At 36.0% G+C, this 27103-nt stretch overlaps 1 protein-coding gene across 6 annotated transcripts in view; it reads right to left on the bottom strand.

Moving 5' to 3' along the window:
- Positions 1 to 27103, bottom strand: part of ARHGEF10 (Rho guanine nucleotide exchange factor 10) — a 222008-nt gene that overhangs the window by 148529 nt on the left and 46376 nt on the right. For 5 of the 6 annotated variants that reach the window (XM_072634362.1, XM_072634365.1, XM_072634367.1 and 2 more), the window contains exons 3-6: positions 11701 to 11871; positions 9565 to 9849; positions 5657 to 5723; positions 176 to 252 (exon numbers count right to left, since the gene is read on the bottom strand). In XM_072634362.1, the coding sequence (XP_072490463.1) occupies positions 176 to 252; positions 5657 to 5723; positions 9565 to 9849; positions 11701 to 11871 (600 nt within the window). Of the gene's footprint in view, positions 1 to 175; positions 253 to 5656; positions 5724 to 9564; positions 9850 to 11700; positions 11872 to 11974; positions 12043 to 27103 lie in introns of those variants that run through there. The other variant, XM_072634366.1, reaches the window with a different exon arrangement.

Genomic DNA, 27103 nt, shown 5'->3' with positions numbered 1-27103 from the left:
CTACTAGCATCCAGACTCAGGGTCACTGAAAAAGGCTTCTTCTCTTCAGAATGACTCTTATTATAATGCTTCATTTTTAGTAAATAGGTGAATTTTTTTCTATCTTTGAGCAATTTTGTCAGTGAACTTTCCATTCAACAGTTTCTCCTTTGGAACTGTTTTTTATGACACTCACTTTCCATCCATGCTGTATTGGCAGGATCTGCAACCCACTTGGCTAGAGGGCTGTCTTCTTTATTAACCTGGTCTTCACTTAAAAATAAATGACAAAACAAAGTATTAATATTCATTAACATCACCTAACAATGGAGAGTCTTCATCTAATATTTCACCACATGGCTAAGTCTTTATTTTACATCATAATGAGTCAAGAAATAATGACAATCATAAAATTATTTTTTAAAGAGAACTTTAGAGTTACATTGCATTTTCCTAAAAGAGTTCCTAAAATAGTGGGAGGTAGGTGAAAACAGTATCATTATCCCTATTTAACAGAAGAGAAAATTTAAAATCTATAAGGTAGTAATATGACTGAATCTCACAGAGTTAAAAGTGGTAGGGTTGGGGGCTTGAACCCATGACTTTCAAGTCAGTGGTCTCTCAACAATACCAAGCAGTCTTTGGGCACTTTGGGGCAAACAAGCCCAAATCATAATTTTTGCTCACAACTTCAGCATTGTGCGGTGGAAGAGCGCTGGATTTGTGTCACAGGTCTTAAATCTAAATACTGATCCAAACACCTATTACATGGGTCACTTAAAGTCTATCAGCCTCAATTTTCCCATTTGTAAAATGAGGGGAATGGTCTATATGTCCCCTGAAATCCCTTCCAGTTTGAAATCTATGATCTTGGGATCTTCTCTACCTAATTTTCATTCATTGGTAAAGTCAAGTATTTATTGAGTACCTATTTGGGGCATAGCACAAAATAAGGAATTGGAGAATCATAAAAGACATATTAGACACAGTCCTTGACATTCCAGTAGCCAACAATCTCACTAGAGAGACACAATATACAAACATGAACCAAGTGATGCAGTTGACTTGAAGTGAGGAAGACCTATGTTTGAATTTTGCCTAGGACACTTTCTGGTTGCGTGAACCTGGGCAAATCATCCAGCTTCTCTCAGCCTCACTTTTCTCATCAGTAAAATGAAGGGTTTGGATTCAATGGCTTCTAATATTCCTTCTAATTCTAAATCTAAATCCATTATCTAAATCTAAATCTATGATCCTACGACTGTCAGGTGCTGCATGTATAAGTGGTAAGAAATAAGTTTAAAAGAAAAACAAAGTGATAAATGAGTTCAAAGAATGGAGAAAATCAATGCGAACTGGATTGGCAGGAGAAGGTCCTGGGAAGAATTGATTTGTGAAAGAAAGGATCTTTCTTTCACAGGGAGAAAGGGAGGAAGGGAAGGAGAAGGGCATTCTGAGAGGGGAAAGCCTCATAAGCAAAGACTAAAAGAGGAATAAAATTACCAAAACAAAAAAATCCATTTGATATTTTCTCCTTTTTATTATTCCTTCCCTGGGAAAGGCATAGATGTCACGAGGAAAGAACTGAACAGATCGTGGATAGTACTTGATAATTAAATCCATGTACCATCAAAGGTAGACTTTCCAAGGCAACATGGTATGAGTAGTTGTAAAAATTCACTGATACAATCTCTGTTCTTATGAAATTTAGGTTCATAGATTTATAATCTCATTTCATTTTTCATTATACTTTATGTTCTAAATTAAGAAAATAAAAAATTTCAATTCAAGGCTACTTCAGATTCTTTTTTTTTTTTTTTTTTTTTTTTTTTTGCTGTTCAGTTATATTTCAGTCATGTCCAATCCTTTGCAACTCCGTTTGGGGCTTTCTTAGCAAAGACACTGGAGTGGTTTGCCATTTCCTTCGCCAATTCATTTTTACAAATGAGAAACTGAGGCAAACAGGGTTAACTAACTTGCCCTAGGACACACAGCTAATAAGAATCTGAGGCCAGATTTGAACTCAGGAAGAAGAGTCTTCCTGACTCTAGGCTGGGCACTTTATCCACTAAGTCACCTAGCTGCCCTTATCCTGATTGTATGACCCTAACCAAATCACTTGCGTTCTCCATGCTCCAAGTCTAAAATTATAAGTTGCAAAGCAGGTGCCAATTGCATCTTCACCTAGTACTGATTACATCAATGAAATGATATCTGTTCCAAAAAATAAAAAAGTGATATTTTCAAAGTCAAATGTAGCTAAATATATATATAGACTAAACTAAAAATTAATGAAATAAAACAAGCATTGATAGCACCTACTAATTGTCAAGCACTGTGCTAGACAATAGGGATACAATACTAAAGTGAAGCAGATTCCCCACACTCAAACAACGTACATTCTACTATGGAAAAATCATTCTCATTTCCAATAATTCTCATTTCCAGATAAACATAGATTTTCTTCATTATAATAACAAATGAAATCTTAAAAAGATTTGTATTTATCAAAATATAATTAGATATTAAAAACCTAAATAAGTTAATACTTGTGCCTAAAAAGGCTCCACATTTCTAATTATAAAGGCACTCATGAAATGCTTTACAAATATTAGCCTTCTTACCTAAAAAAAATTTAAAACCTTTTTTTAAGCTCTTTCCAAGAAAAAGTAATTTATTCACAAGTAGCAAAGGTGTGTGTTCCAAACCTTAGCTGATACAAACGCAAAGATGGTTTGAATTGGAAACACATCTTAAATCTTAATCCTTCCTTCTTTAGCTTTCCATTTCAAAGTTCAACCCTTCATCCAGATATAGTTGAGGGGTATATTCTGCCAAAGACCTCTAAGAACTCGCTCCTAAATAAACATTGATTTAGGGAAAGCATTTCCACATACATTTAGATTAAGGGTTCAGCACCCCCCCACCACAAAATCTGCATAAAAATTTTGACCCTCCATACAAGAGAAGAAATTGTGCATATTTATGGAATTCTAAGATAAAATATGTTGCTATTATACAATACTATACATATATTTTATGCATTTCTTAGTTTCCAAACATTTTCTGTGTCATCTACTGATCTTCAGGTGGTGTCTGGGGCTTCCACAAAACTCCCCAAAATTGCCATTTAATTTCTTATGCCATTGCACAATGTAGTGAAACCATGAGGGTGAAAGTCACAATGTGGAAGGTATACCTGTACTTTTTAAAAATCATAGAATGGAAGTCATTTTAGAAGTCACATTATATAAACTCTTCATTTTACTGATAAGGAAACTGAGTCCTAGAGATATCAAATGACCTGCCAAAAGTCACACAACAGATTAAGTTATAAAACCAGGATCAGAACTTTAGTCCCTGATTTCCAGTCCACTGATCTTTCCAAGTTGAAATTAAGGAAACCAAGGAATCACACAGTCAGGATGTGAGACATGGTGTCAACATGGATACTAATGTGCCTGAGTATGAATAACAAGGATTGTGGTATCAAGAAAATCATAACCAAAATCCTAAGGTCTTTTAGAGATTTGGGTGCATGACCTGAAGATCAGTAGATAACACCAAGAAAAGTAAGCAAAAGGTGATCTAAATAGAAGTGTCTCAGAGAGTAAAAATTTAAGGATAAAAGTAAAACAGTGGTCTGGAAGCGTCAATAGGGAATAGGGAATATGCCAGTCATTCTTTCTGACCCTGTAAGGAAAATGGGGGAGTTGCTTCTAATGGAGAAGGTTACTAGATATATTGTGTCCTCAAAGGAAAGTGAGGTTTTACTAAATTAAGGATATTGAAGGCATATTGGTTGAAAAGGTAAGAAAAATAGGAGATAAAGAAGAATGTCTCCCATGGACAGATAATTTTCTCAGCAGGATGCCACAGTGTAACTTACACAGCATAACTGTATCCCACATATTTATTGTGCTGGGAACTAGAAGTGACTCATGGATCCTGCAGTCATAAATACTATGTAAGAAAAAAGTCTCCTTTCTCCTAAGACCTCATAAATGCTTTTTTTTGTGGGGGTGTTTTTAGAGGAAAGAGTAATAACTTCTAGCCATGCATGCCATGAGAAGATTCATAAAAGAAATAAGAAGTGAACTGATCTTTAATGACTAGGATTTTAAAAGTTGGAGGAGTTGGGGTGAACAAATAGACTTAAGGATTAGCGTAGAAGAAGTAGGGAGTCTAGAATGATAGACTGAGTTCAAACTCTGGAAATCCCTGAACACTAGATTAAGAACTTTTTTGAATAAAAAACTCTTGACTAGTTATTATTTATTGATTGACAATCAAGTGTTAGTGAAGGCTTTTGAACATGAGGATGATGTGACTGAAGTGACATTTGTAGTGTGATGAACCAATTAGTAAATATTTATTAAGTGAATACGAAGTGCCAGGCACATCAGAGGAAGCACAACATAGTGCATAGTCAGCCTAGAAGCAAGAAGACTTGAGTTCAAATATCATCTCTAATACATACAGGTTCTGTGACCAAGTACTTCATCTCTCAATGACGTAGGGAACTTTCTAAGACTATATACAATGCTAAGAATGTGCTAACCTGCACTGGTGAGATGGCTTCCATACCTGGGAGTTCACTATGCCAATAAAATCATAGATTCAGTCTCTATTTCCTATTCCTATATGGCAAGTACCATCCTAGGTCTTGGAAGGGGGTATGAAGATAAAAATGAAAGTGTTTGCCCTCAAAGACCTCACACTCAATCCAGGGAGATAGTTGGACGTATAAAAATTTATACAAAATAGACACAAGGTAATTTTAGAGGGGAAGGCATTAACAGCAGGGGGCTCAGGAAAGGTTTGAAGTAGAAGTTAGTACTTAAACTTTGAGGGAGACTAAGGATTCTAAGGAAGGGGGCTGAAGATGGAAAGCATTCTAGGAATAGCCAGCACAAATGTACCAAAGTTGGGGGAGGGATGGAATGTCAAGTGTGAGGTACAGTTAGAAGATCAGCTTGGCTGGACTGTAGAGTGAGGGGAAGGGGGCAATTTGTAATAATTCTGGAAAGGTAGGAGAGCTAGAATCTTTTGGAGGCAAAGGGCTGTAGAAAGTGGGACAAGAAGGGTAGAGGCAGTGAGACAATCTAGCCATCCACTGAGATTGTGTAGGCATTACGTAAGGGTCTAAGCCAGCTAGCATGGTGACAATGAGAATGGACAGGAAGGGACAATATCTGAAGGAACTTTGTGAGGAAAGAATAGACAGAACTTAGTGACTAAATGAAAGTGGGTGAGAAATGAGAGAAGTCAGGGTGACATCAAAATTTCAGGCCTCGCTGACCAGATGGATTGCAAAAATATTAACAGAAAGAAGGAAATACAAGGTGGGGATTGGGTTTTAAATATGTTGAGTTTATGACAATGGTAGGGTGATAGGTAAAAATGTCCAGAAGATATCTGGAACTGGGGGAGGCATCAGGAGCCAAAAGAAACATCAGACTCAATAGTACAGATTTGAGAATTATCCACTTTTATGTAAACCAAGAGAAAGGCTTGGGAATTTGGAAATGTAGAAGGAAGAAGGCAAGTTTGAATAATTTGTAGCAAAGTTTTCAAAGAAAATGGCATCAAATAAATCCAATTGTAAATGGATAATTCAAATATATCTATGTGTGTGCATATATGTGTGTGTGTGAGTATATACGTGTAGGGATACCTGTTTGGAGGATCCTCTGAACTTAAAGAATTGAAATGGGACTCTTCTGTCAGCTCCTGTGTATCTACTAGAAAAAAAAACAGAGAAATTCAGTTTTTCTGTGTCCTTTAACATACAAATATTGGAGTAGAGTGAACAAGGCAGGGAGGTAAGTTAAAAGAAAGAGAGAGAGATTGTCTCTGTGCTGGCCAAGGTAGTCTATGAACTGATTGCTTAGATATAAACTGCAGACTTCTTCTTTGAACCAACTGGTAGAACCACTTTTCTTCTCTCCAAATCCGTGCCCAGCCACTAGTACCCTCAACCTTATCTAACAATAACTGATTCACTGTGCCCTAAGGAATATTTTGTTATACCCTCCCATCAGTTAATGACTAAAAGTAAATAATACCTAGGGAAAACTCCACCAGGAGAGCCATTTTAAAGGGAAACATCATGGCTATATATAAACTTAAATAAATCCAAAATGTTCCATGTCATAAAGCTGAAGGAAGTCAAAGGATTTGATCAAACATTTTTTGGTCATAAAAAATTCCACTCATAAAGGCTCCACAAAGATATGACAGAGTATAATGACCATAAACTGGTACCAGCTTTTTGAGATAGGACACTGGGCTCAATGTTCATGCTATTAAAGATCTACAGATAAAACCCAAAGCTACAAAAGGAATTCTTGCAAAGCATAAGGTCAACCAGATTGTCTCAATGAATGCCCACAAACTGCCACCCAATCCAAGTAAGGGTAAAAAGGGGAGGCAATCTGGAAAAAATAATAAACAAATGGACAATAGCCTATAGCTACCCCTAAAAACTTTAGAAAATAGACCAGCTTTAAGGATTCAATGTAGTTTGGATCATTATTTAATGACTAATAGAGAAGGAACTGACAACTGCCTATAACAATAACAGAACATATAACAGGATAGAACTATAACTAGAACAATTGTTGACCTACACTGATAAAAGGAGTTTCCTCACCAGGAAGTCCCCTAAATTGATGTAATCTAATGTTAGTACCAAAAAAATCTATTAATATAACGGAAAAAATTATCACATTAACATTGAAGTATATGTACTTACAAATTTTATTTTTCATTACAAAGAATTTTGTCACCAATGCTGTATCACTTTACTATTTGATGACCATAACAGTACATTAATATTATTGATCATGCTAAAATTTCCTGAATCACGGACAGACTTGGGAAGTAAAATTGAGAGAGCTATCATAAAGTCCTGTGTAATTTCTCTAAAGTAACACAATATTACTTTGTAAAAAAAATTCACATGACCAATGGCCTTAATCCAGGCTTTCATCACCTCTCATCTATATTATTACAGTAGCCTCCTAATTGATTTTTCTGACTCAAGTTTTCTTTTCTTTCCAACTTATCTTCCATACTAGTAGTGCCAGTGATATTCCCAAAACATATATCTAACCATAGCTCTCCACTACTTAATAAGCTCCCATAATTCCTTATTTCTCTCAGATAAAATACAAATTCTTCTCTGGAATTTAAAACCCTTCACAATCTGATTACAACCAACTTTCTAGCCTTATTTTATGTTATTTCCTTTCACACAGTTGATGGTAAGGAAATAAAGGTAAAAAATGGCGCAGTCTTCTCTTTAGAAACTTACAGTCTAGTAGAAGGCATAAGTTATGAAAACAAACAAAGAACTACAATATTAGCTGATGTGGTTGATCACATGAGGCTGGGCTTGAGATACATCAGGACCAAAAAATCACTTTTGGGTACAGGAAGTAGGAAAATCAGGCTGCACAGAGGAAGCCTCAGTTGGGTCTATTAGAAAAGATTTCAACAGGTAGATGGATGGCAGAGGGATTCAGTCCAGGCATGAAGGAACAAGACTGAAAATTTATGGAGACAAATCAGGGCAATGAGTCCAGTTTGGTTGGAACACAAATTGTTTGAAGAGGAGTAATTTGAAATAAGGCCAAAAAGGAAAGTCAAAACCAAATTGTCGAGGTTCTTGAATGCTGAGCAGCCTGACTCTAACGTATGTTTTTGGCTTTATTTGACGCTACCCCCTTTACCTACTATATATTATAGCCAAATTGGAATAACTACTGTTTCTTATATTTGTCCTGAATTCTCCTACTTTGTTGAACTTGCAAACTCTGTTCCCAATCCCTAGACTGAAAATTACCCTCACAACTACCTGTTCTCATTCTTTAAAGGCCATATCAGGCCACCTTTATATGAAACCTGACCGAGAAAGTACAAATTAGCCCACAATATAACCACTGACTAACCACTGATGGAGCTTCCACTTTACATTCCAACCAACCATGCACCCAGACCATTCTATATCTGCCTGCCCCCACCCTCTACTTTCTACCTCCGCAGAACAAAATATCTCTCCCTAGTGACCACTCTCATATCCACTGTCTTCCTCTAATAAGAATGTAAAATCCTTTGAGGAAAAAGACTATCTCTTTTTAAAAAAGATTCATGTCTCCCATGCTTAGTACAGTGCCTGCTATATAGTAAGGAATTCATTCATTCATTCATTCATTCATTCATTCATTCCTAGCCTGGCATGACCTGTTACTCATGAGCCATGCTGGCTCTGTGCGTAATCACCATTTGCTTCATTTCTTTAGTTTTTACTATTCATTTCTTTAATGATCTGTAGCTATAATATCAGATCATAATATATCCCTGTACTTAGGAAGCAAAAATCCCCCAGAGCTCTTTTTTTCCCAGTCAGGACAATGTCCCTTTTGTTTTCTCTTACAGAAAAGAAACCTCTTTCCCTTCCTCTTCTCCCACCCCAGACACATACTCAACTCTTTTCTCCATCTGCTAGTAGGAGTTACATACATTTTAAAAAGAATGACTCTCCAGTTTTTAGGTGACATTATTCCTAGAAATGGCTTGCCTCACAACAGCTTATATCAAACTGCCTTCTGACACCACCTCAGTTAAACAGACTTTATATTATACCCCTTTCTTTAAAATATATATATATATATATAAACTTGAAATTTTAAAAAATAGAAATTTACAATTTTTAAAAGAGATTTAAGCAATTTGGTCACATTGACCAAACTTCATTAGATTCAAGAGAAGTCGACTGCATTCAGATTCACTTATTGTGCTTTCAATTCATGAAAATAGGTCAGCTAAACATCACTTGTGCTTGGAATGAACAGATTCCCCAGACAATTAAATCTTTTAACCAACGTTTCCCACTCCAAAAGAGTATTTGTGTTCCCTTAGTAGAAAAAAAGAAACTCAAGGCCTGCTACTATTTCCAAACCAAATTCTTTGAAAAATTGGGGAAAAAATCACAATATTGTAAAGGATAATAACTCTGAAAGACTTTGGATCTCTGACTGAAACACATACCATTTGTGATTCTAAAAGACTGATGATTAAGCATGCCTCCATGTCTTGGGAGAGAAATGACAGACTAGAGGTGCAGATGAGATGGACATTTTCAGATGTGGCTAATATGTTGCTTTGTTTTTCCTGATTATATTTATTTGTTGCAAGAGGGACCTTCTACTTGGGGGTAGATGGGAAAGGGTACACAGGACATGGCAGGGGAAAGGATTAAGTTAATGGGGAGTAACATATGCAAAAAAAATTAAAGATCAATAGAATATTTTAAAAAACACAGACGACAAATTAGAAGGGAAGACAAAAAGGATAGTCTTACTCCTTCCTTATAAAATTTAAATATATATCTAAAAATTTACAAGTAATATAAATACGTAATTTCATCTACAATTCTCTTTTTGTTCTTTGAATATTAATGCTTGTCTTTGTTGATGATTCTTAAATTCATAGATTTTTTTAATGGAAAATTCTGTGATTTACAACCAAGAATAACCACATCTATCGATTCCCTTTCTGCATAGATAAGATAAAAAGTACCTTCTTCATCCACAGAGAGGGTGCGAATGATGATGGGGCTAGAGTAGGCTGGAAGTATGAGTGGTAAATTGGAGGGAACTGCATAACCACAAGGCACAGGTACGGAATAAACACTTTGCATACTGGAGCTTGAACTTTCTTCAGCACTTGGATCTGGGGACAGCTGCTCCTTCTCCTGGAATGGTGTAATATTGATGACTGAATATGGATTTACTTTCATGGGTACAGCTAGTTTACCAGATTCTGCAACTTGCAAATTGTCTCCTCCAGCTTCATTACTTTCTCCTAAGAAAGAAAAAGAAGTTTCATTTTCTCATGTGTCATGGAATAATCATACCCATTAAATATTTCTCTTCAGTATCTGTCTAGGAACAGGAAAAGAAAAAAAAAATGGTAAAATTTTTAAAGCCTCCAGTTCAAATCTTACTTTCAGATGTTAGGTATCCCTTTGAATATATATAACTCCATACTATAAATGCCCAAGAGGTTATCTTCTTAAACTGGTGATGTGGAAACTACAAAAGGAAGTGGTCTTAGCTGTTAGGGAGGGGTAAATCTTTGGAAAATAAGGGTGACATCAAGGGAACTTTTGTGGGACAATTAGAATTTCAATAGCCTAATTCCTACTGAAAACTACTTACAAAATTAAGCTCTGGCCAGGTAAACAGATCATTTTGATCCCCTGAGCAACGACATCAGCATTCCTGATATATAATTTAAGGGCATAATTCACAGAGTGCTATTGCTTTAATCCAACCAGTTTATCGATTGATTATTTTGTAGGATTTAGATAAAATAATTACATCCAGCATAGATGCGCCGAATTAACAAATCGTTGCATTCAGTTGCTTTCTTTGGTGGCTTTCTATTGTCTGTAGGATAATATTTGGCATTTAATGGCTTTCATAATCTGGCTGCAGTCAACATTTCCAGACTTATCACACAGTGTGTTTCAACCAACCTGCTCTTTCTGCTGTTCTCTCTCACCTCCATGCCTCTCTCTGCACAGGCTGTCCCCCATGAGTAGAATGCACTTCTCTGTTTATCTCCTCCTAGGATTCTCAGTTTCTTTCACAATTCAGCTCAGGTACCACCTTCTATGGGAAGTTTACCCTGACTGTCACCACTCACTCCCATAGTCTTTTCTGCTCCCCTCCTCCTCATGTTATTGTGTATATACATACCTGTGACATGAGAAGAGCATGGCACAGAAAGAGCACTGTACACAGAGTCAAAGGAACTGGGTTGGGGGCCTGACTTTATCACTTATGACCTGTGTGACCTTGGGTAAATCAAACCTCTCTGGGACTCATTGGAATCATCTGTAAAATAATGCGGTGGCCTCTGAGATCTATTCCCTCTAGGACTATGACCCTATCATCCCTCTGTAGAATATAGGCACCATGAGGGCTGGGAATGTTTTGTTTTTGAATCCTCAGTACAGGCACAAAGCCTGGCATATAGTAAGCCCTTAACAAATGCTGCTTTAATTGAATTCTAAAAGTACCAGTAGATGAATTAGAAATTACTCTTCTCTGAAAGAAAATATCTCTCCCTACACTCTTCAAAATATAGTTAGAAACAATGGAAAATAGTATCTGAAGAGAAATACATACAAAATTTAAACTATTTGTAATGAAACTGAACTCTCTAGCTTCCTTTAAGTTCCAACTAAAATCCTACCTTCTACAGGAGGCCTTCTCTAAACCCTGTTAATTTCAGTGTTTTTCCTCTTTGAATTATTTCCTATTTATCTAATATATGTATATATATATATGTATATATGTGCATGTATACACAAACATACACATACACACACATTTGTTCTTAGTTGTCTCCTATTGGATAGTTAACTCTTTGAGGGCAGGGACTGTCTTCCTCTTTTAGTATTCCCAGCTCTTAGCATAGTGCTTGACCCATTGTAGGAGCTTAATGTTTATTGAATTGAACTGGGAAAAAAAAGTATAAGCATGTCTTTCTTTAAAAAATCACTTTAGGATACTTAAAATAGGCTTCTAGAACACATATTGAGGGGGGTAGAGGCATGTGAGAGGAGGCATAGAAATCAGTTAAAGTTCTATACAATATTATTCAAACAACATGATGTCATCATTGGATGACCACTTGGGCATTCACCTGTGGATGGAACCTCTTTATTTTCTGTATCCCCCTTGGAATCAGATTCAGATGATGGCAGAAGTGCTTGTCTATCAGCTTCTGGAATTTCATCTCCACTGTCAAAATCAAATTGCTCTCCTTCCTCCTCTTCATCATTATTGGCAGCACTTTTTAATTCATTTTCTAGAACTGAACAAGGACAGATATGGAGATGGTCAGCATTCGTTAGTAGCCCAAAAACTGTAACATCCTGATGACAAAAAGTTTGTCCCAGGACTCATCAACAATTTACCAGAGTGGCAGCACATCAATTTCTTAGTTGACATTTCTACTAGCGTTGCTGAGGCTAGGGGTGGTAAAAATCTTCAAATTAAAATCTTCCAGAATTTCATCTCTACAGTCAGATCTCACTGTCTTCCCTTCCTTTTTTTAAAATTCACTTTCAAAGATCTGAATGAGAGAAATTCATATAGCTTTGCTTTAGCTTCTGCCTTGCTTCTAAATCCCATAAATTCTTTTTAAAGAGACAAAAAAGTTAACTACAGATAATTTCATCTTCTCACAGAGGAAATTTCAAAATAATTTGTGACAAAACTAAGTTTTTGTAATGCATTAAATCAATTTCATTGGAATGGAAGGGGGAGGGTTAACTTCAAGTGAAGTTTACTACTTCAAATGATCATAACTGCTCTTCTACTAGCTATGACATGCTCTATATCTTCTTTATGAGGAAACTCATATAAATTCACTGGGCCTTATTGTTTATGTTGCCATGGTAACAGGAATTCTTGCCAGGGCTTCTCTTTCTTCAGTAGGCAAAGATCTGCTGATCTAACATGCTTTACTGCAAAGACAATAACAAAACCATTCATGCAGACTTTTGATGGGGGAGGGGGAAGGGAAACCTCCACTGAATTTATTGTTAAAGAGCAGAACACTATGTTGGCAATCCATGTAAATTTTTGGAGAGCCTACAACTTGAATTGAAGCCCAATTTCATAAATGACAAGGTTTTAAGGGCAAAAAAAAATCAAACACCAAAATTTAATCACCATTAAAACTCCACAGCTCTCTATTCTCAATGTGATTTTTATTTATGTACATGTTTCAAAAATATTTGCAAGTTACATTAGTAGATTTTTACCATATTGTTCTTCCCTCTAAACAAAATCTGCCTAAACCCTAAAAATTCGTCTTAACTTCCCTGTTAGTGGGCACCACCATCACCCCAGGTCTGTAACCTCTCTGTCTTCCTCTGTTCCCCACTCTCATTCTCCAATCAGTTGCTCAATCTTATTCTTTCTACCTCTCATTTAATCCCCTTTTTCTGTCCTCATATATGGGCCTGATTTTAGGCCTTATCTCTCACCTGAACTATTAAAATTGTCTTCTTATTGATCTCCCTGCCTCATCTTCCCCTACTAAAACCAATGTGCCACACAGCTGCCAAAATGATTCTCTTAAAGTGTAGATCTGACCATGTCACACACACTCCACCCAACTCAATAAACATCAACTGCTCTATTACCCTCAATGTTGTTGTTCAGTCATTTCGGTCATGGCCGACTCTTTGTCACCCCATTTGGGGTTTTCTTGTCAAGATATTGGGGTAATTGGTTCTCCAACTCATTTTACAGATAAGGAAACTGAGGCAAACAGGGGTAAGTGAAGTCACTTGTCAAGCACAGCTAGGAAGTGACTGAGGACAGATTTGAACTCAGGTCCTCCTGACCTGATGCTCTATCTACAGCACCACCTAGATGCCCAGGTATTAAATATAAATTCTTCTGTTTGCATTTTAAGTCTTTTCACAACCTAGATCCCATTCTAATTTATCAGCTTTCTTACACATTGCTATCCTCTACAGACTCTGCAATTCAGCCATATTGACTGACGTTCCTATTCCTCACATATGAAAGTTCATCTCCTATCTCTACCATGTCATTATACCAAATGTTCCCATTACATCCATGGATAGAAATTTCAGACAGAGAGACGATGTATGAGGTACCCGCAACAGTCCTGGTGAGATATGATGAGGGCCTGCAATAATGTGGTGGACATGGAGATGGAAGGGACCTTTGAGGCTGTCAAGTCTAGCCTCTTCATTTTATAACTGGGGAAACTGAGGCTCAGAAAGGTGAAGAAACTTGTCCAAGGTCAAACATCTAGTAAGTGATAGAGTGGGGATCTGAACCCAAGACCTCTGATTCTAAATCAGTACTGTTCCAACTACACTACCAGCCTCCAGAGAATGTATAATGGACTTCGGCCAGAATGTGCTACAATCCTTACTAAGACGCTCCAGGACATAGATAAGCATCCAAGGGGAGGTGGACATAAAAGGAATTCAACTAGGTGGGAAAAGGAAAAACCAAGGTTGAAAAATATAAACTAGATATGCTTCAAGTTCACCAGATAAGGCTAACAAATATATAGCAACCACAGCAAGTGTTAAACCTGCAAGAAATAGATCTAGGATAGAGCAAACCAGACTAAAGAGGCCCAGGGTGTCTCCGTGCCACAGCTGAAGATATATAGTGAAACAAAGTCTTGCCCAGAAATGAAAGGCTAGGAAAAATATATGAGCTTGGGGTCTTATTAAGACTGCATTACACTGACAAGGACAGGGATCAATGGGAAAGAAATCTGTCTGTGCATATCTGCCAAGCTAGAACATAGAGAAAACAGCAGTTTTGACACAGGAAGAATAGTGGTAAAGACAGTGTTATTCCTCTTTATATTCCCCTATTCCAAGACCTTACAATGTAGGTGCTTAAGAAATGTTCATCAAAGAACGAAAAAAGAAAGAAAGACAGTAATTTATGGGAGAGAAAATCCAGAAAGTCAGCAATGAAACTCACGACCTCAGATATTTCCATACTAATTAAGCACATGTGAGTGACAAGTAAGATGAACTAGTGAAAGAATGAGATCATCTCTGCAAAATGCCTTAACTTAGTGCCTGACAAATAATAGATGCCTAATAAATTCCAACCACAATACAAGGGAGTACACTTGACTACGTAGAGATGAATGTGAGTAGGAGTCATTATGATCTAGAAGGGTACATGCCTTGTTTAAAAGAAATAGAATGGAAAATGGAGTAAGCGGGAAGGAGAAACATGGTACAAACTATAGACTTAAGTGAGGAAATCTAGGAAACAGACAGCAAAAAGAAGGTACAGAGCACAGGACTGAAGAGGAAAAGAAGAAAAAAAGGAGGAAAATTGTTGTGGAAGTTTAACATAAACCTCTGGGGAAGGAGACATGATAGAGAACTGACAAAGGGTCATCAGTGACCTAGACTAGAATGCACTTTGCCTAAAGAAGATCAGTTCAAAATCTGTGGTTTTTCCCTAGTGATAATTCAATCCTTCAAAATGTTGAAGAATTTGTTCTTCTGGACTTGATTCTGATCAACAAAGAGGAAATAAGTGGTGAAACAGGAAAAAAGAAAAAGAAATCATAGCCCTACACAAATTTGTGATAAAGATAAGAAAGGTAGATAGAAAGATGAAATTAAAGGAGAGAGGATCTAGTTGCCCTCAATGACTTTAAGCAAACAAGTCTTCCATGGAATCTCTGTGTCAGTGGGTCTGAACATTCTAACCACTTTATCTGCATAGTTACACATTGTTTTCCAGAATAGTTATACTAAATTATAGCTATATTAATAATTTATCGCTTTATCGGTATATTCCCATCTTTTGTTACCATTGCCAATTTGGTGGGTTGGGGAGAGGTGAAACCTCAGGGTTGTGTTGATTTACATTTCTCTCATTATTGGTGATTTGGAGCATTCTTTCTTATAGCTGTCAATAATTTGCAGTTCTTGTTTTAAGAACTGTTCATGTCTTGATTTTTTTCTCTATCTCTGAATGGCTTTTGGCATTAAATATTTCTATTTATCTATCTTGGATTCTTGCTCTTAATGGAAAAGTTCCTTCACTCTGTATTGTCTGAAATATGTTCTTCCAACATATACTCTCTCATTTCTGTTTTGTTGCTAATTTGGGTAAATGGGTTTCTTTCTTCAAGAAAAAAGACAACATTGACATGGGTTCAGTAATCAATCACATTTGCTAGTTCCATGAATGTTGATGTCTTATAATTGGAAGAATTTGTGATTTAGAGCAGGAAAAAATTAAATTCAAATCTCTTCTCTGACAATTATTAGCTGTATGGCGCTGGGTAAGTCACTTTAAAATATTCTTTATTTCATGGGGTGGCTTGCTGGAGAAGGGAAAGGAAAGTGTACAGGAAGATATTTAGGCAATATGAAAACAAAAGATATTACAAAAATTTATATTTTCAGAAACAAAAAATATATTCATTTATTCATTTATTGTACCCAAAGGCCACATTTAATAGAAAAAGCATATATCTAAAAGCAGAAATAAGGATTACCTGCCATAGGAAGTAAAATTTATTCTCCCAATAGATATAAAAATAAAAATGATCCCCCCTCTCCTCTATTAGAAAAGTATCCATATTTGCAGATAATATGGTTTATTTAGGAAACTAAAGAGAATAGCAAAGAAACTGAGGTGATTAATACTATTAATGAAGCAGCATAACACAAAACTGCCCAACAAAAATAACTAACAACTCTACACAGTAATGAAATTGTGGAGGAAACTTTATATAAGCAAAGCCTACTAAAATAGCTATAAAATGTGTAGAATCTGTGGAAGTTTGCATGCCAAAACATACTCAATACTTATACACATGTTACATAACCTTTTTTTGAAGAAATAAAGAACTATTTAAATAACTGGAATAACATTCGTTGCTCATAGTTAAGATGTCCTGGTATAAATATTAAATTAAACCTAAATTGATTTACAGATTTAGTGCTATTCCAATCAAACTACTGAGGAAGTGCTTTATGGAATTAAACAAAATAAAAACAAAACTCTTTTAGAGAAGTAAAAAATTTTGAAATCTAATTCTTAACACTTTTTTATGTAACAGACCCCTTCAGCAATCCATTGCAAATTCTGAACCTTTTGAAACCATTTATATTGCATTATATCTGTAAAAATATGTTTTTATAACTTCATGTAACCTAAGTTTCCCCTGATCTAGAATCTCAAAGAGAAAATGATAAACAAGTAAGAATGAAGAGGAAATATATTACATTACACATTACATTAGATTAGATACTACTCAGATTACATTACAAAGTAGTAATCATCAAAAACTATTTGGGACTAGTTTAAAAAATAGAAAAAAAAAAGATTGGTGAAACAAACCAGATAAACAAGAATAAGAAATAATTATATACAATAATCCAGTGTCCAATAAACTTGAAAATAAAATTCTTAGGAAAGATTTCTCTTTTTTTTAATATAATAACTGATAAACCTGGAAAGCAGTTTGAGGAAATTAAGTTTAGGTTAACATCTTATACCCTACCATCGTAAGCTCAAAATTGATATTCAACCTAAATGTAAAAGGCCACAAATAAAACAAATTGGAAGACAGCAAGAGGAGACCATAAAAGATAAAATAAGTAATTTTGATTACATGAAGTTGAAAAACTCTTGCATGAGAAAAATTAAGGCAACTACAAGAAGAAGGGAAAGTACAGACTGGGAAAATAAGTTTATTTCAATATTTTCTGATATTTCCATGTTCAAAATATGGAAGGAATGAACATAAGGATATAAGACCAAGATTCATTCCCCAGTGGTTAAGTGTTTATCCAAAGAACTGAAAACTATTAGCAGCTATATGAAAGGTGAATCTAATTCAACAAAAACAAAAGTAAATCAAAGTAACTCTTGCCTTACCAGCAAGGAAACTCTTACCACCCAAAAAACTGGCAAAAATTTACAAAAAAGAAATAGTTTATACTAGAAGAATTGTATAAAGATAAGCACACTTGTGATGGAGCTATGAATGTGTCCTTTCCTCGGTATTGGGAATATAACCAAGAGTGATGAATAGGTAAAAGATGCAGAGAGGAACAGTCAGAGACAAAGAGAGAAATACAGAGACAGAGAGAGATTCACAAGCTTAGTTTAACAAAAAAAACTTCCTAATAATAAAATCTGTCCAGAAGTGGAATGCTTTCAGAAGATTGTGGGTCCCTCCACTGGAGGCTTTCAATGGGATTTTGGATGATCATTTGTCAGAGACATTATAAAGGGATTTCTTAGTGAAGCATGGATTAAACCAAGTGGTTTCTGAGGCCCATTCCAACTCTGTGATTTTGTGAGAGTTAATTTTTTAAAAATCCTGGTTTCTATTGAACCTGTCTAGCAAGTTTTATTTTAGTATTATTTTTCTACTTGTGATAACATTCATCCAAACAAGATTTAGTTGTTTGGCAGAATAAGACCACTTGATAATGCAATTTATAATTCCATGTGTATTTTTCTTTAAATTTTAATTTTATTAAATTCTAACATAATATATTAAAATATGATATTTTTGACCAACCAAGAAAAATTCTGCATAGGACCTGGTAACAAGTTGGACGAGATAGGTTAACTCCTTCCTTTCTCCTGCTTGCAAGCTAAGTCAGGCAGACGTGGCACAAAGGGAGTGGTAATTGCTTAGTGATTAGATAGATAGATAGATAGATAGATAGATAGATAGATAGATAGATAGATAGATGGATAGATAGATATAGAACTCTATCTCCATATAAAGGAAAAAATGATTTTATAGTGCTTAGGTACAATAGCTATCTGAATACAGAAGTTAATGGTTCAAAATAACAAAGAGTAACAAAGCACAGAAAATGTCTTATTTATCCCCTTACAACCTGCCATGTAAGCTCAGCCTTTCTCAAGAAAACACAAAGTCTGACAATTTTTTTTGATGGCACAGTGAAAAAAGTACTTGCAGTCAAGAAGAGCTGAGTTCTTTCAAACTCAGACACTCAGTAGCTGTGCAACCCTGGGCAAGGCACTGTCTGCCTCAGTTTCTTCAGCCATAAAATAGGGATCATAATAGCACCTGCTTCACTGGGTCATTGTGAAGATGAAAGGAGATGTTTGTAAAGTACTTAACACAGTTCCTGGCATATTTTGCATCCTTCCCTATGAGTATAGAAGAGGAATAATGATGAAAGATAGCCTACAAAGGACACCTATCTCATAGTGTATCACAGAATTTCAGATTTGGGTGGGAAATGAGGAACCATTGAGTCCAGACCATAACTGAAAAATAATTCTTTGTACAATATACTCAAACCTCCATCTAGCCTGGTCTTCAAGACCTCCCATGGGTGGGAACCCAATATTTTTCCAATGCAGTCCATTCCAGTTTTAGATAACTATAAAGATTCCTAGGAAGTTTTTTGGGTTTTCCTTTTGCTTTCATCAGGTTAAAATATGCCTCTTTGCAACTTCCATCCATTACTCCTGGTTCTGCTCTCAGCAGCTAACCAGAACAAGTTTTATCCCAGTTCCACAGGACAGGATTTAAAATACTTAAACAGAGTTATCTTATACCTCTTGAATCTTCTCTTTATAAAATTTTATTCAGACTAATCATCCTCAGATCCTTCAAATAGTTTTCATGTGGGATAGTCTTTGATTATCCTGGTCTCCCTCTTCTGCATGCTCTCTGGTTTATCAATGATCTCACTAAAAGGAAGCACCAGAACCAAACAGTATACTCCATGTGTGGTCTGAGCAGGGCAGAGGGCAGGTATCACTGCTATTTCCTCATTGCTATATATTAAGCCTGGATTAATATAGTCTAAGAGAGGATGAGGTTTTTTTTTGGTTGCCATATCAGATTGTTAACATATGCTGCATTTGAAATCTACTGTAACTTTTGATCTTAAAAAAAAATGGCTACTAACTATTCATCTCCCATGCTGGGAAAACACTCCCATTCCCATTCCACCTCTTAGAATCCCTAGTTGTTTCTGTTGTTGTGTTTGTCCTTCATTTTCAAAGAAGACCATGCCATCAGAGAAATGATGACATGACTTGCACTTGACTTTGATTTGAGTGAGGGAGGGCTATATGCAAGGTCACCAGCCTCACTTTCTTCTCCAGAGTCATCTGGGTCCAGTGGCCAGATATTCATCAGGATGAATGGAGATGGCCCAGGATGCAACTTAGAATCCCAAATTTCCTTCAAAGTTCAGGGCAAGAATTACCTCCCACAGGAGCTTATATGATCCTTTCCAGCTGCTAATGCCCTCATCCACAAATACCTTTGTGTCATTTATTTGGGACATATTTTGTATGCACATGTTGTTTCCTGCAATAGAATGCAAACTCCTTGAGGGCAAGGGCTGTCTCCCTTTTATCTCTGTATTTCCAGTGCCTACTAAAGTGAAATTGCATAGAAAGCACTTAATAAATTCTTGTTGATTGAATATGCTAGATATAAATGTGTTTTTTCAGATAAAGTTTTATATATTAATCATGGAGTGGTTTTTAGTCCATGATTCTGACACAATTTCACCAGCAGAGGGTACTCCCACTGGGGAAGCTCCCTATGCTAATACTCCCTATACCAAGCAGAGGCATCAAGTGATCTGCAACTTTTAGTCTTAGTTATTTACTGAGGCACTGAAAGGTTAACTGACTTTGCCAGGGTCACAAAGTGAGCATTTACAGAAGAAGACAAAACCCAGGTCCTTCTGATTCTGAGGTTTATTAATTTCTATTAATTTTATCTTTCTGCCTCTAATTATAGACTGAATCCAGCAAAAAGAAAAATGGAGGCTCAAAATCTTTCCGTCCATATGGTTTGTATTGTATACAAAGTACAGTTTTGTATTTATGTCATTTGAAATAACTTTTTATTGTTCCTAAGTTTGCAAAATATATCAAAATGTATTTTTCTGTAATGTAAATATAAGAAAAATATTAGTAAGCATTCAATTACTGAAATAAATTGAGGAAACTTTCAGGTTTTGGAGGAGAAAAGTATTAGACTGAGGAGTTGGATTGTTTTTGGAACAATTATCAGATAAAACTAGTTTGTTATCACTTTAAATTTGTATTTTTGTGTAAATATAAGTGTGAGTTAGTATAGATTAAGTATTCTGGTAAGGATGTCTATGCTCATATTAAATTTTAGCAATCTAGTAATCACACTATGGAATACACACTGGGATTCTCAAGAATGATGACTCAAATGTGAGGTATTGGGTTTTCCTTTGTCCACACGCTTCTTAAGTTATTGTATTTGAAGCATTGCCATTAATAGGACTGCTGAAGAGTTCTGTAAATATTACAGAAAGTACTTCTGGAAAAACTATGTATGAAGAAACTGGACTGACGACAACTAAAAAGCAAACGAGTACATTTACAACATCCCATTTACAATTGGAAAAATAATAACTTCAGAATCTCTGAGTGTAAGAATGGCTTTAAGCAAAAGTTAAATGCTGAGAAGGGGCAAAAATAGAAATTCCATCCAAAATAAATATAAAATATATGAAATATTTAGTGGTCCATTTACCAAAGCACACATAGAACACAATTACAAAATAGTCTTTACAGAAATAGAGATGTCTAAATAATTGGAGAGATGTTAATTGCTTATGCCGATATAATAAAAATAGCAATGATACCTAAATTAATTCACTTATTCAGTTCTATAGCAATCAAATTTCCAAGAGTTATATCATAGAGCTACATCAAAAAAATAAAATTTATCTGGAGGAACACAAGGTCAAGGATTTCAGGAGAAATCATTTTAAAAGTGGGAAAGAGGGATCTGAACAGTACCAGATCTCAAGCTACAGGCATACCTCATTTTACTGTACTTTACTATTGTATTTCAAAAATATTATGATTTTTACAAATTGAAGGTTTGTGGCCACCCTGCATTGAGCAAGTTTCTCGAGGCCATTTTTTCCAACAGCATGTGTATACATTATATCTCTGTGTAGTTTTTGTAATGTAAAAATTATAATGTAAAAAATATTTCAAACTTTTCACTATTATCGTATCTATTATGAAGATCTGTGATGAGTGACCTTTGATGTCACTGTTGTAATTGTTTGAGGACACCATGAACTGCAGTCACATAAGATGGTGACCTTAATAAATGTGTGTGTTCTGATTGCTGCACTAACCAGCCATTCCAGTCTCTTTCCCCATCCTTGGGCCTCCTTAATTCTCTGAGACTCAACTATATTGCAATTAGGCCAATGAATAACCTTAAAATGGACTTGACATGTTCTAATGAAAGAGTTAATAGATGAGACAAACTTCATCGTTGTCTTATTTTAAGAATAGCCACCCATACCTTCAGCAACCACCACCCTGAGAGGTCAGCAGTCATCAACATTGAGAGAAGATCCTCCAACAGAAAATATTATGATTTGCTTGAAAGCTCAGGTGATGGTTAGTATTTTTAGCAATATGATATTTTTAATTAAGGTATGCATTTTTTAGATCTAATACTACTGCACACTTTAAATAGAGTACAGTATAGTATAAATATAACTTTTACATGCACTGGGAGACCAAAACATTTGTGACTCAATTTATTGCAATAATTACTTTATCGTAATAGTCTGTAACTGAAAGTGTACTATGTTTGAGGTATGCTTATGTATTACAAAGCAATAACCATCAAAACCAAATGGAACTGTTTAAAAAAATTGAAAAGTTGAACAGTGCAACGGGTCAAAATCTGGTGACCTAGAAGGTAACAAATATAGGAGCAGAACACTTAATTAACTGAAAGACCCTAACTAGTGAGATAATTACTCAATATGGCAGAAATTAGAATTAGATAAGGAGGTCTTAACTTGGAGTCCAAGGATCCCCAGAGTTTGGGATAAATTTCAGATAGCCTATCAAATTGTTTTGGGAAAAGATTCTATCCTTTTTTTCGCTAACCTCTAACTGAAATTTATCATTTCCTCCAGTTATTTAAAAACATTACTCTGAGAGGTCTGAAGGATGGGCATAGGCTTCATGAGACTACCAAGAAGTCAGTGACACCAAAAGTTTAAGAATTCCTGGTTTAGACCAGTATTTCACATCATATACTATGTTTACATGAGCTAGATAAAAAAATCAAGCCATAAATTAATTGGAGGATGGGGGAAGAAAGTACTATAGCATTTATGAAGAGAGTGAATAATAGACAGACACAGGATAGCAAGGGCAACAGAAGATAACTGATGTTTGATTATATAAAATTGAAAAGATTCTGTACAAAATCAATATAATGAAAACTAGGAGAAGAGTTAGCTGAGGAAAAATACTTGCAATAAGTTTCCTAAGAAAGTTCTCATATCCAAAACACATAAGGAATTGATTCAAAAAGGCATCTCCCAGTAGATAAATGGTCACAGGACAGAAAAATGGCAGTTCTCAAAAGAATAAATGTAAGCTATAAATAATCCTATGGAAAAAAGTTCCAAATCACTAAAAATAAGAGAAACGTACATTAAAACAGCTCTGAAGTTCTCATAGCCATTATATTGGCAGAGATGATTTTAAAAAGAATAAATAAAATTGCTGAAGGGAATGTGGAAAGTTGGACACGCTAAGAAGAAAAAGTGGAAATAAATTAACATCAAATGAAATATTTAGAAAAAAAGGACAAAGAAAATAGAAGGAAGTTCAGATGAAAACAAAAACCAGCAGGATAACTTTAGAACTAATGTGTTAAAGTTGTACGTGACAAAGATTCAGTTTCATATTTGTTTATTGGTATGTCAACATTATGTACCAAACAAATTTTTTTTTTAAATTTGGATTTGGAAAACCTGAGTTTGAATCCTGATTCTACCACGTCCTACCTGTTATCTTGGGCAAATCACTTCACTTCTCAGGGACTCAGTTTTCTCATCTGTAAGATGGCAGTATTGGACTAGTTGACCACTTAGGTACTTTCCAGCACTAAATTACTAAGGCATACTAGTCACACGATAGAATTAACCCATTAACAAAATGTTTGGACAAAATTTCTCATAGACTGCTGCTCTACTCTCCCCTGATGTTACACAAGTACCTATGTTGCAAAGTTCCCTCTAACAAGACGTGCCTCTCGCTAGGCTAGGGTGAGGAACCTTGTGGCCTCAAGGCTACATGTGGCCCTCTAGGCCCTCAAGTGCAGCCCCTTGACAGAATCCAAACTTCACAGAACACATCCCCTTAATAAAAGGATTTGTTCTGTCAAATTTGGACCCAAGTCTAGCCTCTAGGCCTTGGACTTAACTCTAAATCTCCAACCCATGCCACAATGTCATGACCAGTAAAGACCTGGACATCAATGTTATTCCTAAGGCAATTCATAGACCTGGAAAGCATCATCCACCAGACCTTTTTAGGAAACCTGAGACATCATCCAAGGAACAGCAGTGCCCCTTGGACTGATTCCTGCAACAGGCAAAAAGAGCAATTCCCAGATTGCTATAGCAAATGCTGGGCAGCAGTAAAAGGTTACTAGAGAGAGAGAAAAAAAAGGCAGGGATTGGTACATATCACCTAAACCCAGTCCCAAAGGGGAAGAAGGAAAGTCATAAATTTTGACTGGAGAATGAGAGGGAGTTGGGGGGAAACACCACCTGCTTCCAGGTGATAGGGTGTTTGACAAAGCTTGAAATGACAAATTTAGACAGCTGTGCACAAATATCACAACCACCAGAAATCTGGGAAGGCAAATATTACGCTCCCCCTACCATGATCCACCAGCTTCAGTGCTAAAAACCTCAGGTAAACATATATTCCCAATGCTATCCTGCACTTGGAGTCAAGATAGCATATCAATGAACAGCTAATCTCCACTGTCACATCTCTTAGAATACTGTATAATTTTCATGTATTTTTGTATACCTTCCCTGAGTAGAACCTTTAAGCATTTATTTTGTTTAATCAAATGAACTTTAAAAAAAATTCAACAAAGAGGGCAAGATCATTATTTTCTCCATACCTTTCATTTAGCTTTTTAATTATGAAGATGTCATCTGCTGTTAAAAATCACCTCTGAAAGCCTATATTGTGTTTCCTTCTTCTTTTTCATTGTGGATACCTTTATTTGATATGTGCATAAAACATTTTTGTAAAGATTTTATAGAAATAAGAAAACAAGCATATAGTAATGTAGTGATTAATGAATTCTACTCAATTCTTTTCTCCCTCCCAAAAGCAGTCTATAATCACCTCTAACTTGTGATGGGGTTTTTTTCTGTTATCCTAAAAATCAGTCCCTTAATGCCTTTAAAATTGTGTCCCTTCCAGCAAGAATTTTTTGCATGTGTATTTGTATGACTATAAGTTATCATTCTTTGAAGAATTAAAAATAAGTATCACTCAGAGGGCAATGAAGAGGTACACTGAGTTATCAGAAGGCTGATGTATATAACACACAGGGAACTATGAGAAAGAAATGGAATAAAGGACATCACAAAATAAATAAATTATTTTTAAAAATAGGCTGATGATGAGAGAGAAAATTCATGAGGCACCAGTGCAGGCGGGTGACTAAGTGACCTCGACTTGATGTCCATACATGAGCAGAGGCAGAGAGGGAGAAAGACTGGAAAAATATGATTTCCAATTCCTTCCACACAAATTACATCATCTTTGGTTCTGAACGTTCTGGTGACATGCCAAGACAAATATAAATAGCAATGACAGCTCCAAGGTCGATTGGCTTGACATTTTCAATATCTGCCAAAACACACACACACACACACACACACACACACACACATACATACACATACACACACACACACACACATACATACACATACACACACACACACATACACATACAGACACACACATACACACACACACACACACACACACAAATTAGCCTACCTTGAATAGCAGAATACTGGCTTCAAATTCTTTATCTCTTATTCAGAGTTGGGAAAAAAACATTAAATTTTAAAATTCTCTCAAATTTAAATTTCAGAATGCTCCATTAAACCCCAAAACAAATTCAAGTACATAACTAAACAAAGTAAAAGGAACTCATTCCTCAATGAATTTTGGAAATAAATTAAAGAAATTTAATAAGTAACACCTGAGCAAAGTATAAGACCTTATCACATGCTTAAATCTCCAGAAAGCAATATAAGTACAGAATTGGAGCTTTTAAAGCTATTCATAATTTGATCACCCTTCCAAACTTATTGTCAATTACATTCTTTCATGAATTCTACACTGCAGCCAAAATGACCTACTTACTTATTTCCAAGACACCCATTCCCCTATCTTCAGATAGAAAAATCTTCTGAAGCCCTTTATAACCTGGCCTTTCCATCCTTCTCAATCTGATCCAGTGACAGTGGCCTCCTTGCAGTCCCTCATTCAGGACATTCATCTCCCCACTCCAGGCATTTTCACTGGTTTTCCCCATGACTGAAATTTTCATCTCTGCCTCCTGACTTCTATGGCTTCATTCAGGTCCCAGTTAACATCTTACCTTCTGTGAGAAGCCTTTCCCAATTGCTTAATGCTACTTACCTCTGAGAATACTGCCAAATTATTCTGTATGTTTGTTTGTTTGTATGTTTCCCTTTTTTTTCTGCCTTTCTTTGTAATCCAGCACTTATCACACAGTACTTGTGGTGAACTACACAGGCCAACAGATGCCACATCACATTCCTCAGACCTTATCTGTCTTGATTGCTCTGCAGCTTTTGAATTAGTCATTCACTAGTTATTAAGGAGTTATTAAGCAGTAATTATTAAGATCTAACTAGATGACAGACACATTGGTAAGTGTCTGGGATACAAAAAAAAAGGCAACAACACTGTCTCTGCCTTCAAGGAGCTGATATTCCAGCAGAGGAGACAAGATACAAATAACTATGAATATAAATGGCATATACAGAGTAAGTGGAATATAATTTTGAAGGGAAGGCATTAACAACACGGAAATAAAAAAGGCTTCCTATAGAAGGTAGGATTTGAACTGAGTCTTGAAAGCAGCCAGGGAAGCTATGATATAGAAATAAGAAGGGAAAACGTTCCATGTATAAGTCATGAAGATAGAGTGTAATATGTCAGAAACAACAAGAAGGCCATAATAGCTATATGTGTGTGGAAGAGAGGGAGAAAATGAAAGGAAGGAAAGAAGGAAGGAAGGAAGGAAGGAAGGAAGGAAGGAAGGAAGGAAGGAAGGAAGGAAGGAAGGAAGGAAGGAAGGAAGGAAGGAAGGAAGGGAGGGAGGGAGGGAGGGAGGGAGGGAGGGAGGGAAGGAAGGAAGGGAAGGAAGGAAGGAAGGAAGGAAGGAAGGAAGGAAGGAAGGAAGGGAGGGAGGGAGGGAAGGGCTGTGGGAAGATAGGCACATTAGTGAACTGGTGAATCTGTGAATCAGTACAACTATTCTGAAAAGAAATTTGGAACTGTGCAAACAAAGTGACTAAAATGCCTATGCCTTTTGATCCTGCGATTCCTTTGTTAGGTATATACCTCAAGAAGGTCATTAAAACAAAGCTCCCATATACACCAAAGCA

Source organism: Notamacropus eugenii, chromosome 1 (genome assembly GCF_028372415.1).
Source record: "Notamacropus eugenii isolate mMacEug1 chromosome 1, mMacEug1.pri_v2, whole genome shotgun sequence".
Lineage (NCBI taxonomy): Eukaryota > Metazoa > Chordata > Mammalia > Diprotodontia > Macropodidae > Notamacropus > Notamacropus eugenii.
Note: the sequence above shows the minus strand (reverse complement) of the source record. Positions and strands in the feature narration are given on the sequence as shown.